At 37.1% G+C, this 24,422-nt stretch overlaps 1 protein-coding gene across 1 annotated transcript; it reads left to right on the forward strand.

Moving 5' to 3' along the window:
* Window positions 1–19,327: 19,327 nt before the first annotated feature.
* On the forward strand, window positions 19,328–24,185 carry LOC149164053 (putative serine carboxypeptidase-like 23). The gene is made up of 10 exons (XM_089429355.1): window positions 19,328–19,565; window positions 20,821–20,928; window positions 21,047–21,178; window positions 21,267–21,359; window positions 21,955–22,040; window positions 22,152–22,412; window positions 22,501–22,631; window positions 22,742–22,837; window positions 23,817–23,922; window positions 24,024–24,185. The coding sequence occupies exons 1-10, from the start codon at window positions 19,328–19,330 to the stop codon at window positions 24,183–24,185; spliced, it is 1,413 nt and encodes a 470-aa protein (XP_089285481.1).
* The last annotated feature ends 237 nt before the right edge of the window (window positions 24,186–24,422 follow it).

Below are 24,422 nucleotides of genomic sequence, written 5' to 3' on the forward strand. Positions count from 1 at the left end.
TGATGAAAGAAAAATGGCACCACTAACAGACACATCAAGAACACTTATCAATGAATTTCCTTTTACATTTGTCCATCCATCAGATACAATGGACACCCCATGGTTAGTCCAAAAACTTGTCATTCTACTCAAAGAATGTGATATTTTTGTTTTTTCATGATCAAGTCCAATGGTTCTAGCCTTGTCATACCCAAGGTTCTTCAATCCTTTAGGGGCATCATTTATGGCAGAAACCATTTCGTGCCAATAAGGTGAGCGAAGAACATTGAATGGTATGCCACATGCATAGAGAAACCTGCAAACTTTTGAGTCGACATCATTCCTACACCCTTCATCAAGGAAATTTGATATGCTTCTACACATTAAACTTGGTGACCCTGTGCCTCCATATCCGTTGCCTTGGGAGGATGTTGAAGGTGTTCTTTGTTCATATGATTGTGAGCTTGGTTCAAACAAACCCTTTGATTTTTTAGATTTGTATTGGGCTTCCTCCTCTTCCCTTATGTATTGACACACTTGTACAAGTTTTGATTCCTATTTGTTTATCTCCATCCCATGGCCTTTTCCGGCAGAGGTGATTTTTGGCACGAGTGTATGAACCTTTGTAATTATTGTTGCAATGGGGGCAATGAAATTTAGTGGTTCCACTCCCTTTCCTTGCTTTAGGCATGTTAACATATTTCCACAATGGACTTTGGTCTTGTTTATTTTTTTGAGACTGATCTTCGCTCTCATCTAGCTCCTCCTCTCTGGGTTTTTCATCAAACCCACTATGACCCACTTCTTCATCCCCTTCTTCATTTTCAACCCTTCTTTTTCTACTCTCCAACACCATAATAACCAAAAAAGGAACCAAGAAGAATAAAATGCCAAGAAATATAACCATGATGTTTGAAATTTGAAGTTTTGAATCTGCAAAAAAACGAAATGGGAGAAAAAAATTTATTTATTTATTTAGTAATGAACAATAAAAAAAAATTGCTAGAATAGAGCCTACCTCTTTGGCCTGCAATCTCCCCTTGCTCCTAGCTCCTTGGCACTTTCTCTCTCCATGCTCTTTGCTCCTTGCTCTGACTCTTACTTGCTCTCTCTTGCCCCTTACTCTCTCTTGTTCTCACTCTCACTCTCACTCATACAATTTCTAAAATAATGAAATTCATTGGAGGGAGGGTTTATTTATATTCCTTCCCTCCCTCCCTTCCCTCCCTTACCTCCCTTTTTTTTCCCAACCGACACCTTTTTTTTGTGTAATTTATTTTTTTCTAAGAAATATTTTTGGGCATCGCTCACGCCACCGGTAGCATTTTTTCATAGCTCGGGAGCGGTCGGGAGCGATCGCTCCCCGACTTCTCCTAGAGTGATGGGAGCGACGCTCCCCAAATCGATCTAGCAATATGAATGGAGTGAATTGTTTTTCCGGGAGCACGCTCCCGACCCACTCCTAAGTCACTCCTGCCCAGAGAGCAAATTGGGAGTGGGATCGAGGGGTGGGGGGATAGAAGTGATGTTATACATTTCATCACTTTTACAAGTTTTTTCCCTTCTATGGGATCTTAGAAGAAACAAGTGATTTACAATGGTGGCCACACTCAACTACTTAAAAAGGATACCCTCTCTTACCCAACTAGGTTAGTAGTCTTCTTCCTATAGTTGTCTTCCTTCCTAATCGACTTCATGATAGGTTACAATGTGCTTTGTTTTCTCATCTGTTGGTTCATGCATAAGGGTTGCCATGTACTTTATCTTTCGAATTGAGGTAGAGTGACCACATTTCAAAAATGAGGATATGCGAGTTACAATATGCGATGAAATCATCGGGAATGGGTTGCTAGTGTTAATGTGTCAGGATGGGTGATAATATATTAACAAAGGATTTTTTTGCAAAACCAAAGAAGATGCAGCCTTTTCTCTCTCCTCCCAATGGGATGCATGCTACAAAAACAATAGATCCGAAAAGAGACACGTGGCAGACAATGATTGGATGCATTAAGGGACGCATGGCAACCAATAATTGGTTGTGAGAAATGACACATGGATGTTGACATCATCACGATGTGCCAACATGGTTGGTACGTGGCAGGTGGATTTGGCAGTTTCAAGGCTCACAGTAGGCCAAAAAAGGGTAACACATGGCACTACTCACAAGGTGACAGGTGGCAGATACGTGGCAGCGATGGCATCACGTATGGGAGATCAATGATCAGAGGTTGAGGCATATTTTGCATCGAAGTGAAACCTGTGATTGATAACCTCTGATTGAAGGGCTCCAATACGGGGGCTAGACTGCGGTCGTGTTAAGATGTATGGGACCAAGGGCCAAACGCAGAATATGATCAACGATTGAAAATCAGGGAATTGAAAGGTCATGCACCAACGTTACACCTCCGATTAGAAATGGCCAATAGAGAGGGCTCCGATTTGGGGGTTAGCATGATGGTCACAAACAGTTCAAAGGAATCAAGGGCTATTGCCATATCACAATCGGAGATTGATAGATGTAAGAGAAGGTTTCATTCCAAAAGATGTGATGAAATTTGACATGTGCTGAAGGCCATGTGGATGCATGTTGTGTCAATTAATGGTGAATGTAGTGAATTTATGGTTTTCGATATTCTAAATGCTTTCATTAATATTAACGATTCGCAAAGATTTCACTCATAAAAGTATTGGATTTATGCATAATTCATCATTTTCTCTAAGTGTAGGCATTGGTCATTCTTGTGTTTTTTGCTCGTGGGCTAGTCTTGATAAACATAAGTCACGAGAAATGTCTCAATCAGTTAAAACCAAAAGGAAAATTATCGTTCAACAACAGCTAGTTTCTCCTCTCCCTAAGGTCACAGAAGTGGCTGGGCTATTTTCTGACATGACATGAACCCCTGATGTTGGGGTCGCTAGCTGGGAGGCCATGTATAATATTTTTGAATATGAAGGGCCAAAAGTCACACAAAGAATAGTTACAACAGAGGATATGGTTCCTATTTCAAAAATTACATGCAGTGACATGGCCAATTCATTTCTCCATAGATATGGTTCTCGACCAAGCATCTTTCCTTATATGGATATCATTAGATGGGTCATTGATCATATGAACATCATAGCTAGGAAATTCATGACCAAGATATAGATGATCATCGACTCTTTCACTGCAAAATATTTTTCTACAATGTACCACCTCCCATTAGCTCAGAAGAAATATGATAAAGAGTTCATTGAGAAGTTCATGCAGGAAAATGAACAAAATTCTGAGGTTATTCGAGGATGGAGTAGAGACCCAAACAGGCATAAGTGGGAGGACAAGGGCATGTATGCTATAGCCTCTATTAATGCACCTTATTGTTTTTTTGCTGCAATGATCTGTAGATTGTTTGGATATGTCAATACCCAAAATTTTTCATATCAATGGGTACCCCTGATTGAATCTGCCTCTGATAGTTATGTAGTGGACTAGGGAACTATTCTGTCCAACAACCTAAGTAGCAAAATCCTAGAATATAGGAAGAAGTGTGATTTTTCTGAAACTGATGTTCTCCCATTCTACATGAGTGCCTACATTATGGATTGTATTTTTTTCACTTCATATTTTCCATCCATGGGATGGGAATGGACTATTGAAGACCCTTTTCCTATTCACATTTACCATAATGTTCTATGGGAGTCAATATATTGACCCGACTTTTACAAGATTAGCCATGGAGTCGTCCTTCCATTTTACTAGTTTTTCAATGAGGAGTGCCTTAGAATCTTCGTTGAAGGAAAAATTTAACTCTTATCAGTTGGAAGATGGTTTGGGTAGGAATCATTTACCCATGTTTGAGTTTTTGGTAGCCTTGCACAACCTCATGTGTTACCCCTGTATGTCCCCAATAAGCTCCTAGCTTGGGAAATAGACTACCAAACTATGGGAAATAGCCTGTCTAAGGTCATGAAAGAAAGCAAGAAGACAACATTGCATGTTTTTATGTTTTGCTTTGGATTCTATACTTTCGAGAATTTCAAACATGCTACTAAGGAGATGGAGGAAATCCAATTGATGAACTTTCTAACCATTTCAAATTGGCAGTATGATCTGAATGATATTGCAAAAAATATTACAACACAGGCAAAGATCAAGGATTTTACAATTGAGCCTGATAAATTTGATGATTTCTTTCAATCGACCTCAAATTATGTAGAGGTTGAAAAAGAAGCATTAAAATGGCTCATAGTTGAGTAATTAGTGCAATTTCATCAATACATGGTTAAAAGGATTTTCCATTTGCCCAGTGAAATTCTGAATCTAAATCACAAGAACAGGGAAGAAGACACAAGAATGAGCACATCTTAGAGTCAAGATGCAGTTGATGTAATTGAAACATTGACAGGTAGCAAATCAAAGGAAGAGAAGGTAACGACATAAGAAATTCTGGATGTGATTTGGGACCAGTGTTGTAAAGAGACTGACCATAAAAAACAACAAACTCTATTGTAGACACAAATTACTCAGACTCTTGTAATCACTGAGAAGACCTCATTCACCGTTGAGGCTTCTAAAGAAACTATGGACACTGATGATTTGGAAATCATCCCAATTTTTCCGACCTCTAAGGTCATTCTCAATATTGAGGAAATTCCTCCTCTTGACATATTTTATAGTCCCAAAGAAAGAGCAGTAGTCAGCAGACAAAGAAAGAGGAGAAGGACTGAAGAAAGGTAGGATTTTGTGCCTGCAAATACCTCCTTTCAAGTACTGTGGAAAGATACTGAAGTGACCCCTTCTGACGATCTTGGGAGACTATCACAATATGGAGGAGCCTATGCTAGTGAAACAATTGACAAAGCCGCATAAGTGCAACAACTCCTAAGGGAGAAATATGATAGAATAAGGAACCTTGAATAAAATTTAGAAAATGAAAAACAAGCAATCATCCAACAATAGAAAGCTCAAGTTGCGAAATTGCAAACCAGTTTCGATAGGATGAAGATTCAATATGAATCTGACATGAAGAGTTGAGATGCCCATATATAGGAGCTAGAGTGTAGGATTGAGCAACTGAAGGCTAAGCTCGAGATGAAATAATTCATGAAAGAAGTAGAGGAGTTGAATAACTTGCTTTCTCATCAGCAAGTTCTATTTTCAGCCAAAAGCTAGCCATTATTGAAGAGATGTGCCAATCAATTGATGCACTTATGAATCAGTTGTCCGATCTAAAGACATATAGCAAGGAAGTTGAAGAGAAAATATCGGATTTCATTGACTGGAAGACAACTCTGAGGGCCAATTAGTAAATCTATCGAAAATAGAAGAATCTCAGAAAATGATTGTCTTCCAAGAATGGGAGATAAGGCTTAAAAATGTGGAGATGGACATCTATAGTGCCAGGGACATATCTAGCAACATGATTGAATCAATCAACAATAGCCTATTGCAGGAAAATTTAATCTCAGAGTGCCCAGAAGATATGTTTCCCGATGTTAAAACACTGACAAAATCTTGGCAAGAATCATCAATGAAGAAGGCTGAGTGGATAAAATCTCTATCAAAGACTGACATGGAATGCCATTGGCATTTCCTAGTCAAACCACATGGGCAATGGTTGATTCTAAGGTGTCTTCTAAATACAACCAGCCAGGTGCTTCTAGCACTCAGCGATGCGTTATTCACTATACAAATGCGCATTAGGCTTGAACATCAATCTAAATTGAATCCGATAACAGATATATGTGAATTGCAGAAACAATTGGTAGATCAGTATTCATCCAAATCTTGATGAACTTGTGGTAACATGACCATAATGTTAGTCTATATTTTTATTTAAAGCGTGGTTTGTTTGGACCATCGCAACATTTTATGGAATTTTCTATATTTGAGTTTTGATTTTTAAACTTTAAATATCCTTCACTGTTATGAAGAAAAGGGTCCTGAAATTTTGCGAGAAGTATTTTGGTTTTTACTACTGTATCTGTAAACAAGTCTTAATAGAAAGAAGAACCATACTCATTTCACTTATGATCAGAGTGAATGTGTATTGGGTACTATTATCTTTACGTTGATGCTATGTTTTTGAGTTGAAGTACTGTTTTAATTAAACTTTGTTTTAATTCAAGTTTGTCATATATGTTATTGCATGCGATTATATCAATATCACCGTTGATGTGTTTTAATCAAAATCTGTTAAGTATACAGATGAACAACGATATCATATGTGTGTAGTTCATGATTCAGTGTTTTTGTTATATGTTAGCACTTGAAACTATGCGATCTCTGACTTGCAATAGAGAACTTCCTCCATTATTCATATCCTATCGATAATTTTGAAGGTGTTTGTTGCGATATGAGATAAACTCCGACCTCAGATTTGGTCCAACCTTTGATATCCATACCTGATATGGTGTATTAACGTTGATTAATAAGAATTCCGCACCTGCCTTGATATCGAGGCTTTTGAATGAAACCTCCAATATCAAATCGTCGATTGTCGATTCACTTGCGAACCTGGTATAATTATAAGATTGGATTTAATCTAAGATCACATACATTTATTAGAACTTTTGTTATGTGCCATAATCTCAGATGGCCAACAATATGGATGCGATATTGATATTAAAATGAGTTTAATTGTAATTTTGTGTGCACCATATTGGAGCTTTATTATAGTGCAAATTTGCAACTGTGGCATGTTGCGATTATATACAATATCAAAACCTCCGATATTATGGAATTGATACAATTATTACAATGATTTATTTATGTTATTGCATTCATTCCACGTCAGAGGTAACCATATTCCAAATGTTTTGTGTTGTCTCATTTTGAATGTTGTGATTAGTAAACCTCTGATTCCACTACTGGCTCTGGATTGGAGGAATGCATTATGTTGATTATGTTTGCATATGTGGTACATTCCTATGGGGATGAGTTATATGTGTGTGTGTAAAAATTGAAGGAAAAGATGTGTGTAATGACTAGTAAAGGTAAACATATAATTTTGATGCCTAAGAGGCATAAAAAATCACATGCTATAACAAAGCATATGATAACAAAGATTAGGCAACATAACAAACCGCATGATAACAAATATTAGGTAGCATAACAAACCACATACTATAACAAAAAACATGATAACAAATATTAATAACTTATTAAGAAAGAGATAGAACCGGTTACATGTCATGGTTGAGCCATCAGAGGTTGGATGAAACTTGAAAGATAGTGGGTTCTGATACCCTTTTATTAATATGAAGATTACATGTAAGACTCATTGGATAGTAGGGTCTTTATCTTCTTGCATGCGTTTTGTTTTCCAAGTTACAAGTTGTGTTGCATGACAAGCATTGGATTAATGTTAAGCAATTTTTTCCCTTGGGATTAGATGAGCCAACAACTTTGCCTAAATGACCGCCAACCTAGCCTTCTCAGCAAGCTAGATACCTAGTATTAGCGTCTTAGGATGGTTTTCGAGGCACCCAAAGGTTTCGTCAAGCGCCATGGAGCTACTTGCAGGCTCAACATAGGGTCTGGCACCATAGACGTGTAGTAGGCGAGGTAGGAACCTCTCAAGAGTCCACACCAAACCCGTGGTAGGTACGCAACATAGGAGTGCCTATGCCACCTTGGGTAGGATTCCCTCCCTGTGGGAAGGAAAGACTCAGCGACCAGGAATCCATTGGAGAATGTATCACCCAATCTCAGGAGGGATAATGTCATAGATCATCCTACATAACCAAAGGTATCATCATCAAACCATGAAGCACGTTTGGGAGTCTAAGATATTCATGAGATAGAGACATATTTGGCAAGACTGGGTTGAAGAAGCCTTTGCAACAAAAGAGCTTATAATCGATAATGTTCTAGAGTTCTTCGTCTAAGACATTGTGTGATGCAGAGTCAAGGTCCCTTGGCTGAGCCATGAAAAGAATCAGAGAGAATGCCTTGTTGTTGTGCATAGGAGTGAGGCTATGAATTTAAAGGAAATTTTGGGATAACCTTATCCTTTGGATGGTCAAAACCCTAGTCAAGGGACACTTCTAATTGTTGGAACTAGATTTCCCCTCACGTGATTGGTTGGAATGACGTGTCAGGAAAGCCATAGAGTGGTTGTAGTCTATTGGTGGGAGGAACCTTTTGATAATAGAGTTATATTAGAGTTATGACATTGGAAGAATTATTTTAGAAATCTCTAATGCTAAAACTCCAATACATATAACATTAGTTATTTATAATAATAAGAAAATATCTAAACTCCAAAACACATAAGTGAGATCCCTTTTAAAATTTTTCGGTGTATTATAATAAGCACTATCAAAGTAGCCCACATGGCACATTATACTCCCCTTTTGTGTTGTATTTTTTACCTCAACTATTTCGAAAGTTTGTTCAGAGTAGGTTTTGAGTCCTTTTATTGTTTGGAAAAATCACTGTGAATTTTTGTCGTAAGTCGCTCCTTGGAGAGATGAAAAGAGATTTGGTAGTAAGTGAGAACATATATTTTAGTTTCTATTTCACTGTGAAGCATTTTTTAAAGTATTTTGATTTCAAGCAGAGTTGTAAAAGTATTCTCATATCAATCAACGAAATGTGAACTTGTAAAGTCTCGTTTTTTTTTTTTTTTCTAAATACGAATGCACACAAATAATTTTTTTTGTAGAAAGGGGAGAATTTATGGAATTTTAACTGAGTTTCGTAGCAACTACTTGTAAAAGAAAGCAACTATTGTGAAATTGAATGAAAAGTATGCTTATTGAAAGGAAATCAAAAGGGTCTAAACGTAGTGATCAGACTGTAGGTGGTTGTAAAGATTTTGCTGCTAATATGGATTCCTCTTGCTGCCTATGCCTAATGTAAGCATTGTCTTGCATGCAGGAGTAGTGGTTGAAGGAAAATTGTGGAGAGATGCGAAGATTAACCAATGTTCACACTCTAGAGATAACAGTGAATGTTAAGCTTTGTCGGTCTATATTTCCAATGCCCACTTTCACCTTTGGTAATGTCATTCCTTGCGATTTCGTAAAACCCCATGCCATTCGAAGGGGAATTTTCCTGCGAAACCCTCACATTATTGGGGCAAGTGGAACATAAGATGGATTGAAGGCATCCCATGGTGGACCTTTATATTGGAAGAAGTCAATAATAGCAAAGGATGGTAATTGAGGGGGTTTTGATCCAACTGCATAGAAAATGGAAATTACTTTCCAAGTGATTCATTTACAAGACCCACTTCAACCCACAAGTTACATGTGAGGAAAACCTGTAGTTCATTGAAAATAAGAACTTTTGCATCCATCTGTTCATCTTCTTCATGTGCACCAGCAGGATGGTGGTTCCTTTTCTTCGTGTAGCATCGTGCAATTAGCATGTTCAATTTTTTGAGCAATTGTTTGTTATGCAATTTGATAGCTAGGTTCATTGGATATAGGTGGATTGCATTGTCAAATTCGTATTTCTCATCCTTTGAAAAAGAGGAATTTTCCCTTGACATGAGAAGGTTCTAGTCTTTAATTGTTGGTGTTGCATTTATGAGATTCATGAGAAATTGGTGGAATGCAATTTGAAGAGGGTCCATCCCTTGTTGACAAAAGATGGTACATAGTGTGATGACCGTGTCAAAGGTGCACCAAGGGGAATTTCCGCGTGATGTTACGACATACATGGGGATGCCCTTCATAGGAGGTAGTTTCCTAAGATCACCAACAAGTATGATAGGCCAATTGCTGAAAGGCACATTCTGATACAAAGGAAATACCTCCCTTAAGCAATCATCTATGTGTGAAAGAAGTTTAGTACCAATAAAGCTCATTTGATTAGTTAAAATGTATTTGATGTGAAATTTTTTTTCTTGGAGATGAAAAAGTGGTTGGACCTCAAGAGGATGCATTGACATTAAAGGAATGCAAAGGGTAGAATGAATTGTAAGCACCGTTATGTTAAACGTTGCAACACCTATTGGAGCGAGTAGGAGCAATGCACTTAAATTGGGAAGAGATTCAACATGAAATGTATATTTTAGGAAATCAATTAAATGAGAATTCTTCATGCCAGTAGTACCTTGGATGAGCATTCAAAGTGGAGGAATGGAGGAAGTGGTCCTAAAGTGAGTGAGGATAATGGTGAAAGCAATTTGTTGGGTGGGAAATACTGAGGTGAGCGAGTGGGGAATTGGAGACAGGCTAGAATGGATTTGGGTGGATAAGCGAATAAATTCTATGAAACGTATGGCTATCTCTTGCAAAGGGAGAGGGATGGTAGTATGGGCCCAATTGTGGTTAGAGTCAAAGTAACGATGTCCAAGCATGTCGATGTCATCAATTTCCATGTTGTTTCCACGATGTAGCTGAGAAAGGAATTACCATTCATCAAAGTCTACGGATTCAAGGGGATTCGAAATATCATTAGTGGGCGTGTCGTCAGAGCAAGGGGAAAGGGGGGTTTTAGGTGCTCGATGAACATGCCATGGAACATACACATATATATTTTGTTTCTAATGCAAAATGATTGCTTCATCAGTGGAGCCTATGTCTGATGGGAGTGTGCAAAAGGGGAAGTATAGAAGTAGTTCACTCCAACAGAAAGAAGCGTAGGATGCATAACAGGAGAAGGAATCGAGGAATAGGAAGGGAGGACATGAACAATATTGCAAGGATTTATTTATTTCCATTGGTTATGTTTTTGGTAAGCAAAGGACCAAGAACGTGCAACTTCAAGAAGAGTTAGTGTTTCAAGTGAAGTAGGTCTATTCATGTATGCTACAATGAAGGGAAGTGTTGGAAAGGGGGGGACCTAGACCATGAGAAACAAGTTGAGAAACAATTCGAGTAACATTGAGTGAAACAAATGAGTGGATACAAAGTGAAAGGGGAAATTTTTTTAGCATGTGGCATGTTTCCTATGCGCCGATGTCCCTATCAACAATTGTTTCTGTTAAAATTTTTCAGACACATTAACAACAGGTTTTTCGGGGTGGATAGCCTGGGAGACACGTGACAACATTTTTCGATAACTTTCTGATTTTGTTTCTAGCTTCGATACATATTTCATGATGTAGCGGAGAACAACATGTCAAGACAAAATCTGTTACTAATCGATGTTTTCTCTCCATATGTATAACATGTCAGAGTTGTGTACATTTAACCTATCATCATTATGAGTGGGGACATATTTCTTTCGTCTACTTTCATCAATGATCAAAGAGGAGGTGGGATTCAAATCCCATGGAACTCCATAGCAGGGTGGAATTTTGTATGCCGTTCAATGCAATTAAGAATATTCTCGTACTCCTGAAGGCGAGGGGATGAAAATATCAATGGTGGTGGGAGGATGCACGGGTCATTCTCTCTAGAGATGTGTACATAAGGTCCATGTTGTTCAGGAGGGTGAGGATTCCAAGAAGAAATGTGTTCATTGAAAAAGGACCTGGCTCTATCCATTGCGACTTGTTCATCCCAATCAAGGTTGTCCATATCAGGTGCATTTTCGAGCCAAAGGAAACCTTGTATGTGTGAAAAGACCCTATGTTGCCACTCATACCTGGAAAGACGAAAAATTAATTTTTGTGAGATTACTGTACATCCAGACAAAGAAAGAAAAAGGAGAAGGATGGTAGGGAAAAATCTGCACCAGAAGTCCTTTGCATGTAAACCTTTTTGCAAGACCTCTTTGAGGAAGATTGTGAATTGACAATGAATGTACTGCATTGCAACATTTGGATTATTGATTATATTCTTGAATTTCCATCGAGACAGTTTAGATGAATCTTGGGGGGGGCTTCTAGGCATGACCATGTGCATGCCATGCCATTTGGTGTCAGCTGCACTTAGGGTGAAGAAGAAAGTAGGGCTACCTATTTGTATGATCATATTAGTGAGTTCACCTCTACGTTTGTTCCAGAATGGGCGGGTCCCTCTAAGGCCTAATCTGAAGCACATAATCTGGTCAAGAAGCATGGAATCACGCATGTCATGGAGGCATGCACGAAGGTATGCAACAGTCATTGGAAATCCCTATTCAATGTTTCTCTTCATGAAAACAACAACAATTGCTTGACTACGATTCCGCAACATAAGACTGTACAAGTAATACTTGAACCTTGGATGCTGGGAAAAATGATTATCATAGTAGCATATGAGGTGAACACGATATTATTGCATTTCAACTTTTCTAAGATGTGGTTGACCAATCATGGCATCCCCTGTGGGGAAGAGCATGGAGAATTCCATAGAAAGGAGGCCTTATGTGGTATATTTATTGATAGCAAAGGGGGAAACAGAGGGCCAAGATAGTGAAGTAGTGTAATTAGGATGGGGAGACTACAGGTAGTTGCATATTTCTCCAAGCTCGGTATGGGAATTAGGGAGTTCTGATACAAAAGAGGATGGTTGGAGATTTGTTGGAGTGGGGTGTGTAGGAATGTTATCATCTAAAGTAGGGAAGTCAAGTCATGGTTCAGGAGAGGAGGGGGATATGCGACAGTCGAGAGAAGACATATCGGTAGGATGAGTCAGCAAGGTAGATATTGCATCTTGGTCCAGCTGTACATCCTTGTAGTAGGGATCATGGGATAGTTTGTACTCTAAAGATGAAAGAACACGTGTGCCGCTAATAATGAAATAATATGTTTTTTGGTTAGAGCCATGTCTACTAACAATGACGATGTCCAATTCAAAAATCAAGCATGGTAAAATATTGGCGATGGCAATGATGTCTTGTGAGAAACAAATAATATGGCCAATGTATTTCTACTATCCATATCATGCATGGGTGAATTGTAAGATTGGGTTGGGTGACTTGCAAGATTGGGCTAACACGTGATATGTGCATTTCTTCTATTTGTGTTAGAGCAGCAAGGACAAACCATTGGTCACCAGGGTCCATGTTGTTTACAAGGGAGATTCAATGGTGGGTGGATTTTTTAGTTTTACAACAGGAGCAACATAGGTTGCCATGTAAGAATTTTATTTCCATATTCGGGTATGATTCTTTGCATATGGTGTAGATATGCAAGGGAGAGAGCTCATCTATCCTTTCACAAAATTGGTGGTGTGCATGGTTGATCAAAATATGGGGAAGGGAGGGTCCAGGAGGATGCATTTATGGTGGGGTGTGTGATGTATATGGGAAAGAAGTGGTAGTGAATGGAGGAAGTTGTACAAGTAATACGAGAACCTTGGATGATGGATTTTTTTTTTATCATAGTAGCGTATGAGGTGAATAACATATTCTTGCATTTCAACTTTTCTAAGACATTGTTGACAAATCATGGCATCCCTTGTGGGAAATAGCATGGGGAACACCACAGAAAAGAGGCCTTTTGTGGTATATCTATTGATAAAGGAGGGGGAAATACAGGGCCGGGAAAGTGAAGTAGTGGAATTAGAATGGGGAGACTGCAGGTAGTTGCGTATTTCTTCAAGTTCAGTATGGGAATTAGGGAGTGCTAACACATAAGAGGATGGTTGGAGGTTTGTTGGAGTGGGGTGTGCAGGAATGTTATCATCTAAAGTAGGGAAGTCATGTCGTGGTTCAGGAGAGGAGGGGGATATGTGGCGGACGAGAGAAGACATATTGGTAGGATGATTCAGAAAGGTAGATATTGCAGCTTGCTCTAGCTGGACATCCTTGTAGTAGGGATCATGGGCTAGTTTGTACTCTAAAGATGCAAGAACAAGTGTGCCACTAATAATGAAATAATATGTTTTGTGGTCAAATCCATGTCTAGTAACAACAACGATGTCCAATTCAGAACCAAGCATGGTAAATTGTTGGCAATTGCAGTGATATCTTGTAAGAAACAAATAATATGGCCAATATATTTCTACTATCCACCTCGTGCATAGGTGACTTGCAAGATTGGGTTGGGTAACTTGCAATATTAGGTTGACACGTGATATGAGCATTTCTTCTATTTTTTTAGAGAAATAAGGACAAACAATTGGTCGCCAAGGTCCATGTTGTTCGCAAGGGAGATTCAATGGTGGGTGGATTTTGTAGTTTCACAACAGAAGCAATAGCGGTCGCCATGTAAGAATTTTATTTTCATATTCAGGTATGCTTCTGTGCATATGGTGCAGATAAACCAAGCGTGGTTAAATGTTGGCGATTGCATTGATGTCTTGCAAGAAACAAATAATAAGGCTAATATATTTCTACTATCCACCTCATGCATGGGTGACTTACAAGATTGGGATGGGTAACTTGCAATATTGGGTTGACACATGATATGAGCATTTCTTCTATTTTTTTTAGAGCAATAAGGACAAACAGTTGGTCACCAAGGTCCATGTTGTTCACAAGGGAGATTCAATGGTGGGTGGATTTTGTAGTTTCACAACAGGAGCAACAGAGGTTGCCATGTAAGAATTTTATTTTCATATTTGGGTATGATTATGTGCATATGGTGCAGATATGCAAAGGAGAGAGCTCATCTATCATTTCATGAAATCGGTGGTGTGCATGTTAAGGGGAGGGTTGACAAAAATATGGGGATGGGAGGGTCAAGGAGGATGAGTTGATGGTGGGCTATGTGATGTATATGGGCAAGAAGTGGTAGTGAATGGAGGAAGTTGAAGGTAGGTACAATCAGAGGGGGAATGTTGAAGGAGATGGGTTTGCAACTGAAGTTTCGGGATGTTGGGGAAGATAAACATTAGATAGGGGTATAGCTGGAAAGGTTTGTGTATTTAAATTAGCATTATATTTGATCCATATTTATTTGTTGGAGGCATATTTATTATGTTTATAAGCCAGTATCTTTCGAGAATTCCTTAAGGGGTTTGCAGAAGATGTTGGCATGTCCATCCCGATACAAACATGGGGAGACAAGTTCAAGTGAATAGGAGATGAGAAAGAGTTGACTTAAGCGCAAAAATAGAGTACATAACCCCCAAAAGCAAGAACATCTTTAGTGGGTATATTTTTGAAATAGCTCCTTCTAGCTTATAAAGTAGATGTGCCTTTTGAAAAAGTAGCTGAAGTTTAGTGGGCGGAGAAACCCTTTTATAATAGAGTTTATGTTTCTTTGATATTGTGTACTAATGCTGCACGATTCAAATTTTGTTGTTGAAAATTTGTCAAAGCTATCTTTGGAGCGTAGAATGAGATTAGAATCAATGTTATTTCAGTGAAGTATTTTTGTGGTGTTTGATAAATATCTATCATTCATTTACCAAGTAGATTTAAGGCAAGCAAACGAAAACCCTTTTTAAGAATAGAGTGTTTTTATTTAGATGCACAAAGAACAATATAAAGGATGTAACTATTCTATTTTTTTTTTAGAAGGAAGAAGGAGAAAAACATATATTATACTATAAGTAAAAGTAAAAGATGGAAAATTATGCAAAGGTGGAAGTTGCAACATGTATCATAGGTGTATATACATAAAGAAGAGAAGTGCAATGATGAAGTGAACAAAAAGAAGTGAGTCGACAAGGGATGAATTGAAAATGAAAGAAAAAACATATAGAAGTTATTGTTTACACTTCAGGGTGGCATGGAGAAATGAAATCAACTTTCAAAGACACCAAACAATTGAAGTAGTAGAAATTTTTTTGATTTCCTGGAGGAGAATGAAACATTCAAAGCTATAGGTGATTTCCTCTAAATTGATTAGCACAAACTTCAAACGGTCCACACCATTGAAGATATCTGTTTTCACAAATAGTGTGAAGACGAAAGGAAAACATGAAACCCTTGCACGAAGCTCGTGGATAACACAAGGAGCACTAGAGAGTATGAACAAGTATTTTTCTTGGACACCCATGAGTTTAGTTGCAACGTTATCAAATGCAATGACATTTTCCAGTAAGCCTGTGTGCTCATGCATTCAAAATTTCAGCACATGCCGATAGTCACACTCCAGGAATGCCTTATCACATTTTGTGCAGTGCCACATTCCATTTGAGTGGTTGATAACTTTTTTCATGCATTTCATGCCATCAGATGAGAGAGGGCATGCAAGGAAGTAGAAATATTGCATGTCAATAGAGGTGATGGTTCCACAAACAAAGAACCATGTTGGTTTTCTGGCGGGATGTGAGTCTATGAGGTCAACAATTGTACGTTGTGGGTGGACCCTTTTGGAACACCCCAAGAATTTTCTACTTAACGATGGTGAAGAGGCCAAGAGGCATCTTTGCCGAAACCATGATTGTAGTTGTTCAGTCTATTGAATGACACGATCTAGCATGATGCTAGTGGTCAAGATAGTCCCAACAGTCCTTCCATTAAATTCGGCTATGCGACCCCCTTTTATTGCAAGAATGATCGAAGCACTAGAAGAGGCGAGTTTAAAAAGTTCCTTTCCAAAGGGTGGCAATGCTTGCCCCATAAGGTGATGTCGATGCTATAGCCAAACATGTCTTCCAAGCTAAGTGTTCTACTAGGTGTTTCAGAGCCATCTCTTTAACGAATGGTGGAAGTTGGAGAAGTGGACTTGACAATCCCAATGATGTCGACAATTGAGCTGAGGTTTACAGATTTGATTTCATCTATAGATTTAAAATGGAAATGGTGGAAAGGGATTGCCAGAACATCATCCAAGGAAGGATCAACAGTGGAAGTTGCAGAGAGGGAGACTTCCCATTTTCCATCTAGATGGTTGTAATTTATGTTTGTTGGTTTCACAATGCCATTTGAAACCATGTAAAGATTACCAATTTGGACAAGGTCATGCAAGGAATTTTCCAGATCACAAAAGGCAGAGAGATGGATAGTATCATTGGAAAAATCAACAACGTCAAATCCAAAGACCTTTCCAGAGCCTTCAACATTGTTGTAGGAGTGAACAGATGTTTTTCCAAGTACCCTACCCTGGATCAACCATTGTTTATGATAGGGTCTTAACGCCATGAATTGAATGGAAGCAGGCAGAGCGGAGGACAACTGAGTTGATGATGATGCATAATCTTGTGTTGAAGCAATAGTAGACGAGGGGGGGGCGTGGACGTTGAAGAGACATGTTGGTATGTGGACATTTGTACAATTTGAAGAAGGTCTGGGTCCCCAATCAAATTTTCATGACGTTCAAGAACTCGCGGTTCAATAATTTACAGAGTCCTGAAAATAAGGAAAGAAAGAGAAAAGCAACACGACATTAGTTGGAGTGACAGTGGCAAAGAGAGGGAAGGAACAAAAAAACACCAAGAATATGGTGAAGAGTGAACATATGCGTACTTTTGAAAGAAAGTGTAACTGAATTCTATGACAATGACAATCAAGCCCAACAAGAGGGCACCAGAGACGACATGGCCATTGTAAGCAAACAAAAGAAAAGTTATGTGTTGAGAGGTATCGTCAGAGAGGGAAATGCGGTAGCATTGACATAATGTCTTTTTGGAAGCAAGAAGGTCGAGTTTAACGATTTGGAGTGATGGTTGGATCATTGTAGAGCCAATGAGAAACAAAGTGATGGAATTTGCTATCAAGGCAACTTCCATGATGACAAGGAAATAAGATTTTCTGAAAGGTGAAATGTCGTCAGTATTGGAAGAGAAGCGGAAATAAAGCATCGAGCACGGTTGTTCATAGGATTGCCATACTTGGAGCCAAATGAAAGAAGAAATATTTTCAATTTAGATAGTTTCCAATAGTCAAAGGTAAGGGGAAAGGAAAATTGAAATGTTTAAGAATAGAAACTTGGCTGTCTATATATGGTGTTTCAGAAACTCTACAAGTGGGTGTGTTGTACACCGTGACAAGGGACATAGCATTCTAATCTATATACACAGTATGAAAACATTGATCCTTTCCATTTGAGTGCAAAATATGATATGGTTAGCAGGTTTTTGATTCTCACATGTTTGTTATTGAAATTCTAGGTCAGTTATCTAGTTGAAGGCAGCAACACGACGTGTAGTAGCAACAACAAGATACCAACAATAGCACAACAACAACAACATAAAATGCAACTCAAAAAATGAGTAGAATAGTGTGACCTGAAGAGGCTAAATAGAGCACATGCCCATCTACCATGGATGCAGAGGGAGTAATAAATTAGAGGGAGTAATACATTAGAATCAGTACATGTGGCAGAGGTGGCAGGGTTACCAGTGATAGAGACAATGACGAAGATTTCATTCGGCGAGAGTAAAGTGAGAATAAATGCACATAGGTGGGCCATTAATTATATTATTGAATAGAACAGTCCTTGATGCCAGGATGTCCCAATAAGTTTCAAACCTTAATCAAAGGAAAATGTGACATATTGATTAAATATACATGAAAGTTTCAGAATCCATTTTGAAATTTTGTAAGTCGAAAGTTTGATTCAACATATCAATGTGGCTCATTTGAATAAACACATATAATGAAGTGTCCACGACACAAAACATATCAAATTCATGCCAGCAAGAATAAAGTGAAAATAAATGCACATGGTCGGTCCATTAATAAGATTAATGAATAATGTAGCCATTAAGACCAAGATGCATGTAGAGGTTTTAAGTTGCAATCGTTAAAAATATGTGGCCGCATATTGATTAAATATCTATCGAAGTTTTTTGGGCATTGAAACCTTGACACTAGAAAAAATATTTTGGAAATCTCTGGGAAAAAATGTCGATCAATCATAGTAATTTTCCTCCGTAAAAGGGCATAAAACATGTGATCTTCATACCACTAGGGAGAATAAAATGATAGTAAATGCACATAATCAGCTAACCAACAATAATTAATGAATAAAATAGACAACAAGAGTAAGATACGTGCATAGACAATGGATTTTATCAAAGGTCGTATTCCAAAAGCTATGATAAGGGGTGGATGTGATTTCACATTTGCCTTTGGTATGATAAAAAAAAGCAGGGTTGCATATTAGTGGTTGGAGCTCGATAGGACAGTTCAGAGATTCATAATTTAAATATTTGTTTATTATTACAGAGGACCAATTCTACATGTATCAGAAATTTCTAAAAGAATTTCCATGATGTTATTAGTCTGATATAACTCTATTATGATGTTATTAGTCAGAACGAGATTGGGGTGAGGACGTTGCGAGGGCAAATAAGTTTATAGTTTTATTATCTAAGAAAAACACAACAACAAAAACCTGTCGTCTATATAATATAGACAGCCATCATTGACTCCATTTAGGATGTGACACCCGTGGGTTGTATTTTGTTCACGAATAGACAGGAAATTCACACGCAACGTTCATCTGTGACTAGATAGATTCACTGAAAGCCCAGCCACGTACGCCACATGGCTGAATTTTGCATTCACCTCTCTCTATATATATAATTGCAGTCGGATGGTATGCAGATCTATCCTTCACATTCTAAAACGCTTTTTATTTTCGGGGATCCATTGCAGAATCGCTTCTGTCTGTGAGCCCCAGTACCCAATTCTCATCAAATAGCGATGTGGACCTTGTTATGGATGCTGATGATTTTGCTACTTTCGGTGCCGCACGTGTCCAGAAGTGATCAGGCCGCAGACAAAATAACTAGTCTCCCAGGCCAGCCCCCTGTCTCATTCGATCAATACGCCGGCTATGTTACAGTCAATCAGACGGAAGGCAGGGCTCTCTTCTATTGGTTAACCGAGGCCAATCGGCAAAATTCTTCGAAGCTGCCTCTGGTATTGTGGCTGAATGGAGGTCTGTACAACTTTCAGATCCACATATTTAGTCAAGAACTTCTCTGTAGAATTTGTATCAGATTGGGTGAAATATTTTATTTTTATAATTTGCTGATTCCTAAAGATATATGAAGTGAGATTGTGCGCAGAGTCGACTACTTTCTTTTTATGTTCGAAAAACTAACGACTATGTACAGGCCAAACCTTTATCAATCTCAAACTTAATTTGTACGATAATGGACACATATTCATGACCAGCCTGAAATCACCCATGACACATAGTACTGGAGTAGTATGTTTTATATATTTTTGTAGGTTAAAATGAACCTTTTTTTATGTGTTTTATATATTTTTGTAAGTTAAGATGGACTTTTTTTATGTGGGGTAATTGAATAATTTGAAAATATGAAAAAGATATGATGTTTTATTTATTTTTGTAAGTTCAGATGGGTTTAAGTTAAGATGGTCTTTTTATTCAGACAGGAGTAAAGTTAATTGTTTAGTTAATTGTTTGAATTTTATTTATATTAATGTTTGAAATTTTATTTACATTGATACTTGAAATTTATTTATATTTATTATATTTTCTAAATACTTCCAAATATAAAATTTAATTATACTCAAACCATTTTAAAAATACACATGTATAATGCATATTTTTAACATTAACCCAAAAACAATATTTCTACTGGGACTTGTCCCAATATTGGTGACCGGTAATTCACTGATCACGAGATTGCACTTCTTTCCTGATAACAATCTGATTAAAATTTGATAACAGTTACAACTTATAGAGTGGGAGGTGGGTTAAGAGTGAAGATGTTCCTTTAATTTATCTTTGTTTTTTTTTTTCCTTTGTCATTTATTTATTGTTTTGTTTTATAGATTTCGGGCTAACTTGTTCAGAATTATAGCAAATATCCTAGTCTTGAATAGGAATTCTCAAAATGAATCTTTTGTCTGTCTAATTTGAGAAAAATGACGTTTTCAGCTTTCATCAATTTAATTACAGATAATCAGCTTTCAGATAATTTAATTACAGATAATTTCTGTAGGAGGTTGAGAAAATGGACGTTTCAGCTTTCAGAGAAAATGGACGTTTCAGCTTTCATTAATTTAATTATAGATAATCAACCATTTATGGAGGTTGATTTGGATTGGGAAAAAATTAACTTCCTCAACTATAAAGTTGACTATTGTTTAATGCCTGGGATTGCAGGTCCAGGATGTTGTAGTAACATCAAGTTGATAATTGTTTAATGCATGAGTTGCAGGTCCAGGATGCTCTTCAATAGCATATGGAGAATCGGAGGAAGTAGGACCTTTCCGGATTCATAAAAACGCTTCTTCACTGTATTTAAATCACTATTCTTGGAACAAATGTGAGTTAATTTTTCCACAATTCCATGTCAAAAACATGATGTTTTAATTAAGATATCCAATCTCTTTATTGATTACTGAGTAAATTAGTACTATTCCGGCTTATGATGACGATCGCAGATGCAAACTTGCTTTTTCTGGAATCTCCTGTTGGAGTGGGATTCTCATACACAAATACCTCCACCAACTTGTTGGATAATGGGGACACAAATACCTCCACCAACTTGTTGGATAATGGGGACAACCGCACTGGTACCTACTACATACACTTTAATATTTTATCTCATTGCTACCCACATGTTAATATTACAATACTGACACTCTTTGCCGGACATGGTAGCTGCGGATTCGTTGGCCTTTCTTATCAACTGGTTCCAGAGATTCCCTCAATACAAGTATCGAGAATTTTACATATGCGGGCAGAGCTACGCAGGTTAGTATATATACAGTTGGAAACTGGGCAATATATGCTAATTGGTAAGTCTTAATAGCGTGGTCTTGGTAAGTCTTGACAGTGTGGTGTAATAGTTATTTGTGGGATGTGGTTTCTGCAAGTTTTGTGATCTCATTTTAAATAAATAAAACTATATACGCTTGAGAACTGCTCAGGACCATAGTTACCAAGTTGGGCCGTATCTTAAATACTGCCTAAATTTTTAAGAAATATTAAAATTTATGATTTGAGGTATTTACTTTTTTCTAAAAATAATGTAGTTTATGGTCCTCTTTTTATGAATTATATAATATTAAATATATTTATAGTATTTTCAATTATTTTAGTTTATAGATAATTAGTTCAAGAAGATAGAAAATAAAAACATATATATTTTTTTTAGATAATTAAAATTTATAAGATCTATATTTCTGAAATTTTTCCTGTATTGAATTTTAAGTAATCTAATTTTTTCCATATCGAATTGAATTCGAATTCAAATTTGGTAACTATGCTCATGACACAAAGCAAAAATCTATAAATCTTAATTTCAAACATGTAAATTGAAACGGTCTAAATTTAATTGTGAACACAGGGCACTATGTCCCGCAGCTAGCGAAGAAAGTCTATGAATACAACAAAGGAAATTCTAATCCCTGCATAAATCTCAAGGGCTTTATGGTGAGTATCGGCATTTTAAACTTTTATTGAGTATGGTGAATAATAGATATTGTTTCAAGACTCGGATTAATTTAAAGGCAATTATTTATTTTATTTTATACTGTGCACTAGGTGGGAAATGCACTGATGGACAAATACTATGACAACGTTGGCAGTATTCAGTACTTGTGGTCTCATGCTTTGATATCGGATACTACTTATAGTAACATTATGAACAACTGCAATTTTAAGCAAGAGACTCTTTCAACGGCCTGTAATAATTACCTTAAGAATGCCGCCTATGAAACGGGTTACATAGATCCCTATGATATTTATACCCCACCATGCCCGCCATCGGTAGGGACTGTGAGGGTCGCCAGATTGACAAAATCGGTATAAATCATGAAACTATTAGTCTACGTCTTGTGAATTTAAGTAATGATGTCTAAAATTATATGACTCTTATCTGGTTCTTTGACAGTTCCCAAGAAGGATAGCTGGCTACGACCCCTGCATTGAAAACTACGCAGAGATATATTATAATCGCCCTGATGTTCAGGCGGCACTTCATGCTAATACTACGCATATTCCCTACAATTGGACTGGCTGCAGGTGTGTTTAATATAGTGTGGCATCTACTTTTTCATTTTGGTCGAGTTGAATTGATTGATCCTTCAGCAAATCGATATAAATGACCGTTGAGTTTCCTTCATGAATGGTAGTTTAAGCGTTCTCAATTCCTGGACGGATTCAGCCTTCTCCGTTCTTCCCATATACAAAGAGCTTATTGCGGCAGGTCTTAGGATTTGGGTTTACAGGTATTTATTATGTTAAAATTATTTTGCATTATTTAGTAAATTAATGATTTATGTATTATTTTTTCCTTTAATAGATTTATTAGGCTTTAAATAGAAGGTGATGAGTGTATTGTTAAGTTATTTTAGAAAGTGATTTCTAGTAATTTTGTAATTTTTATAGTTTAGATGCTCGTGAATCTTTGTTTTTTAAGTTATAGATGAAACCTTCTGATGAATTCAAACTTAAAAACTGAGAATCCAGATTCAAATTATTAATCAAATACAATTATATATATACAAAGTGTTGTTTTAAGATAGGGAGACTATTTTAGACACACAATTTATTGGTTGAGGAAATCTCTCAACCACACACCAAACTAAGGAATGGATCCTAACTACTAGGAATAGACTCCCTACAATTAAAGAATCACAACTAGAAACAAGTAGGAATTAGATATTCCCACTCAAATCCCTTAACAAACACAAAATATATTTATTAATCTAATATTGAATAGATTAAAATTAATAAATTAACCAATCATTAACTTACTTATAATAATTAATATGTCATTGGCTATTTTCTCATCTTGTCTATAAAATATTAATCTATTTTTAAACCAAATTTAATAAACAAAAATAAAAAAACACTGAACCATTTAATCATATCATCTTGTCTATTAAATATTAATCTATTTTTAAACCGAATTTAACCAACAAAAATAAAAATCAATGAACCATTCAATATAATCATTGACTTACTCTGACTTACTATAGTGAATAGTGATTAATACTCATAAATAAATCCAGATATTCTCCATTAAACGCACAAATATCTTCCATCCAGATTTTTATTGCTCTCCAGCATAATCGTTTTTTTATTGCCAATGAGTTCATCCAAGTTAAATAGGGATTGATTTTCAAGAGAATGCAGTTTACATCTTTACTTTTAAATTCAGAGAGCAGATTTGTTAATTGGAATCGTTGGTCTTTTCATGTACAGCGGCGACGTTGACCCTGCAGTTCCAGTTACTGGAACCAGGTTGTCAATCAATCAACTGAGTCTTCCCATTACAATTCCATGGTATCCATGGTATGTCGATAATCAGGTGGGCATTTCTCTCTCCATTTTCACAAAGATATTAGCATGGTCATTGCTGTCGTCACGTTCAAAGATTTTGCTAATTAGTTTTTGGCTATTGATTAATAGACGGTTGGAGGATGGACGGAAGGATACGAAGGGCTTACCTTCGCAACGGTAAGAGGGTCTGGGCATGAAGTTCCACTTTTCCAACCTGAAAGGGCGTTAAAACTTTTCCAATCATTCATAATGGGTCATAGCCTACCGAGCACAGTCCCAATCAGCAGCTGACTCTATCACATCTCGTAATTGCTGTTTGTACGGTGTGATTCAGTTTTTTTTTTTTTAATAAAATTTGTTGGTTCAGCGCACCTTTTTAATAAAATTTGGTAGTTGAAACCTATGCCATATTGGGAGTATGAGGATAAGTTTCATTAAATCCTCCCAGGGTTATATTGTTAAAATAATAACTAGCATTTGCACCTGATGTTGCAAAGAAAACGCTCTAAGGCAAGCCAATAGAAAATG

The sequence above is a fragment of the Pinus tabuliformis genome, chromosome 5_1 (assembly GCF_031772625.1).
Source record: "Pinus tabuliformis cultivar Carrire ecotype Pingquan chromosome 5_1, CPIR1, whole genome shotgun sequence".
Lineage (NCBI taxonomy): Eukaryota > Viridiplantae > Streptophyta > Pinopsida > Pinales > Pinaceae > Pinus > Pinus tabuliformis.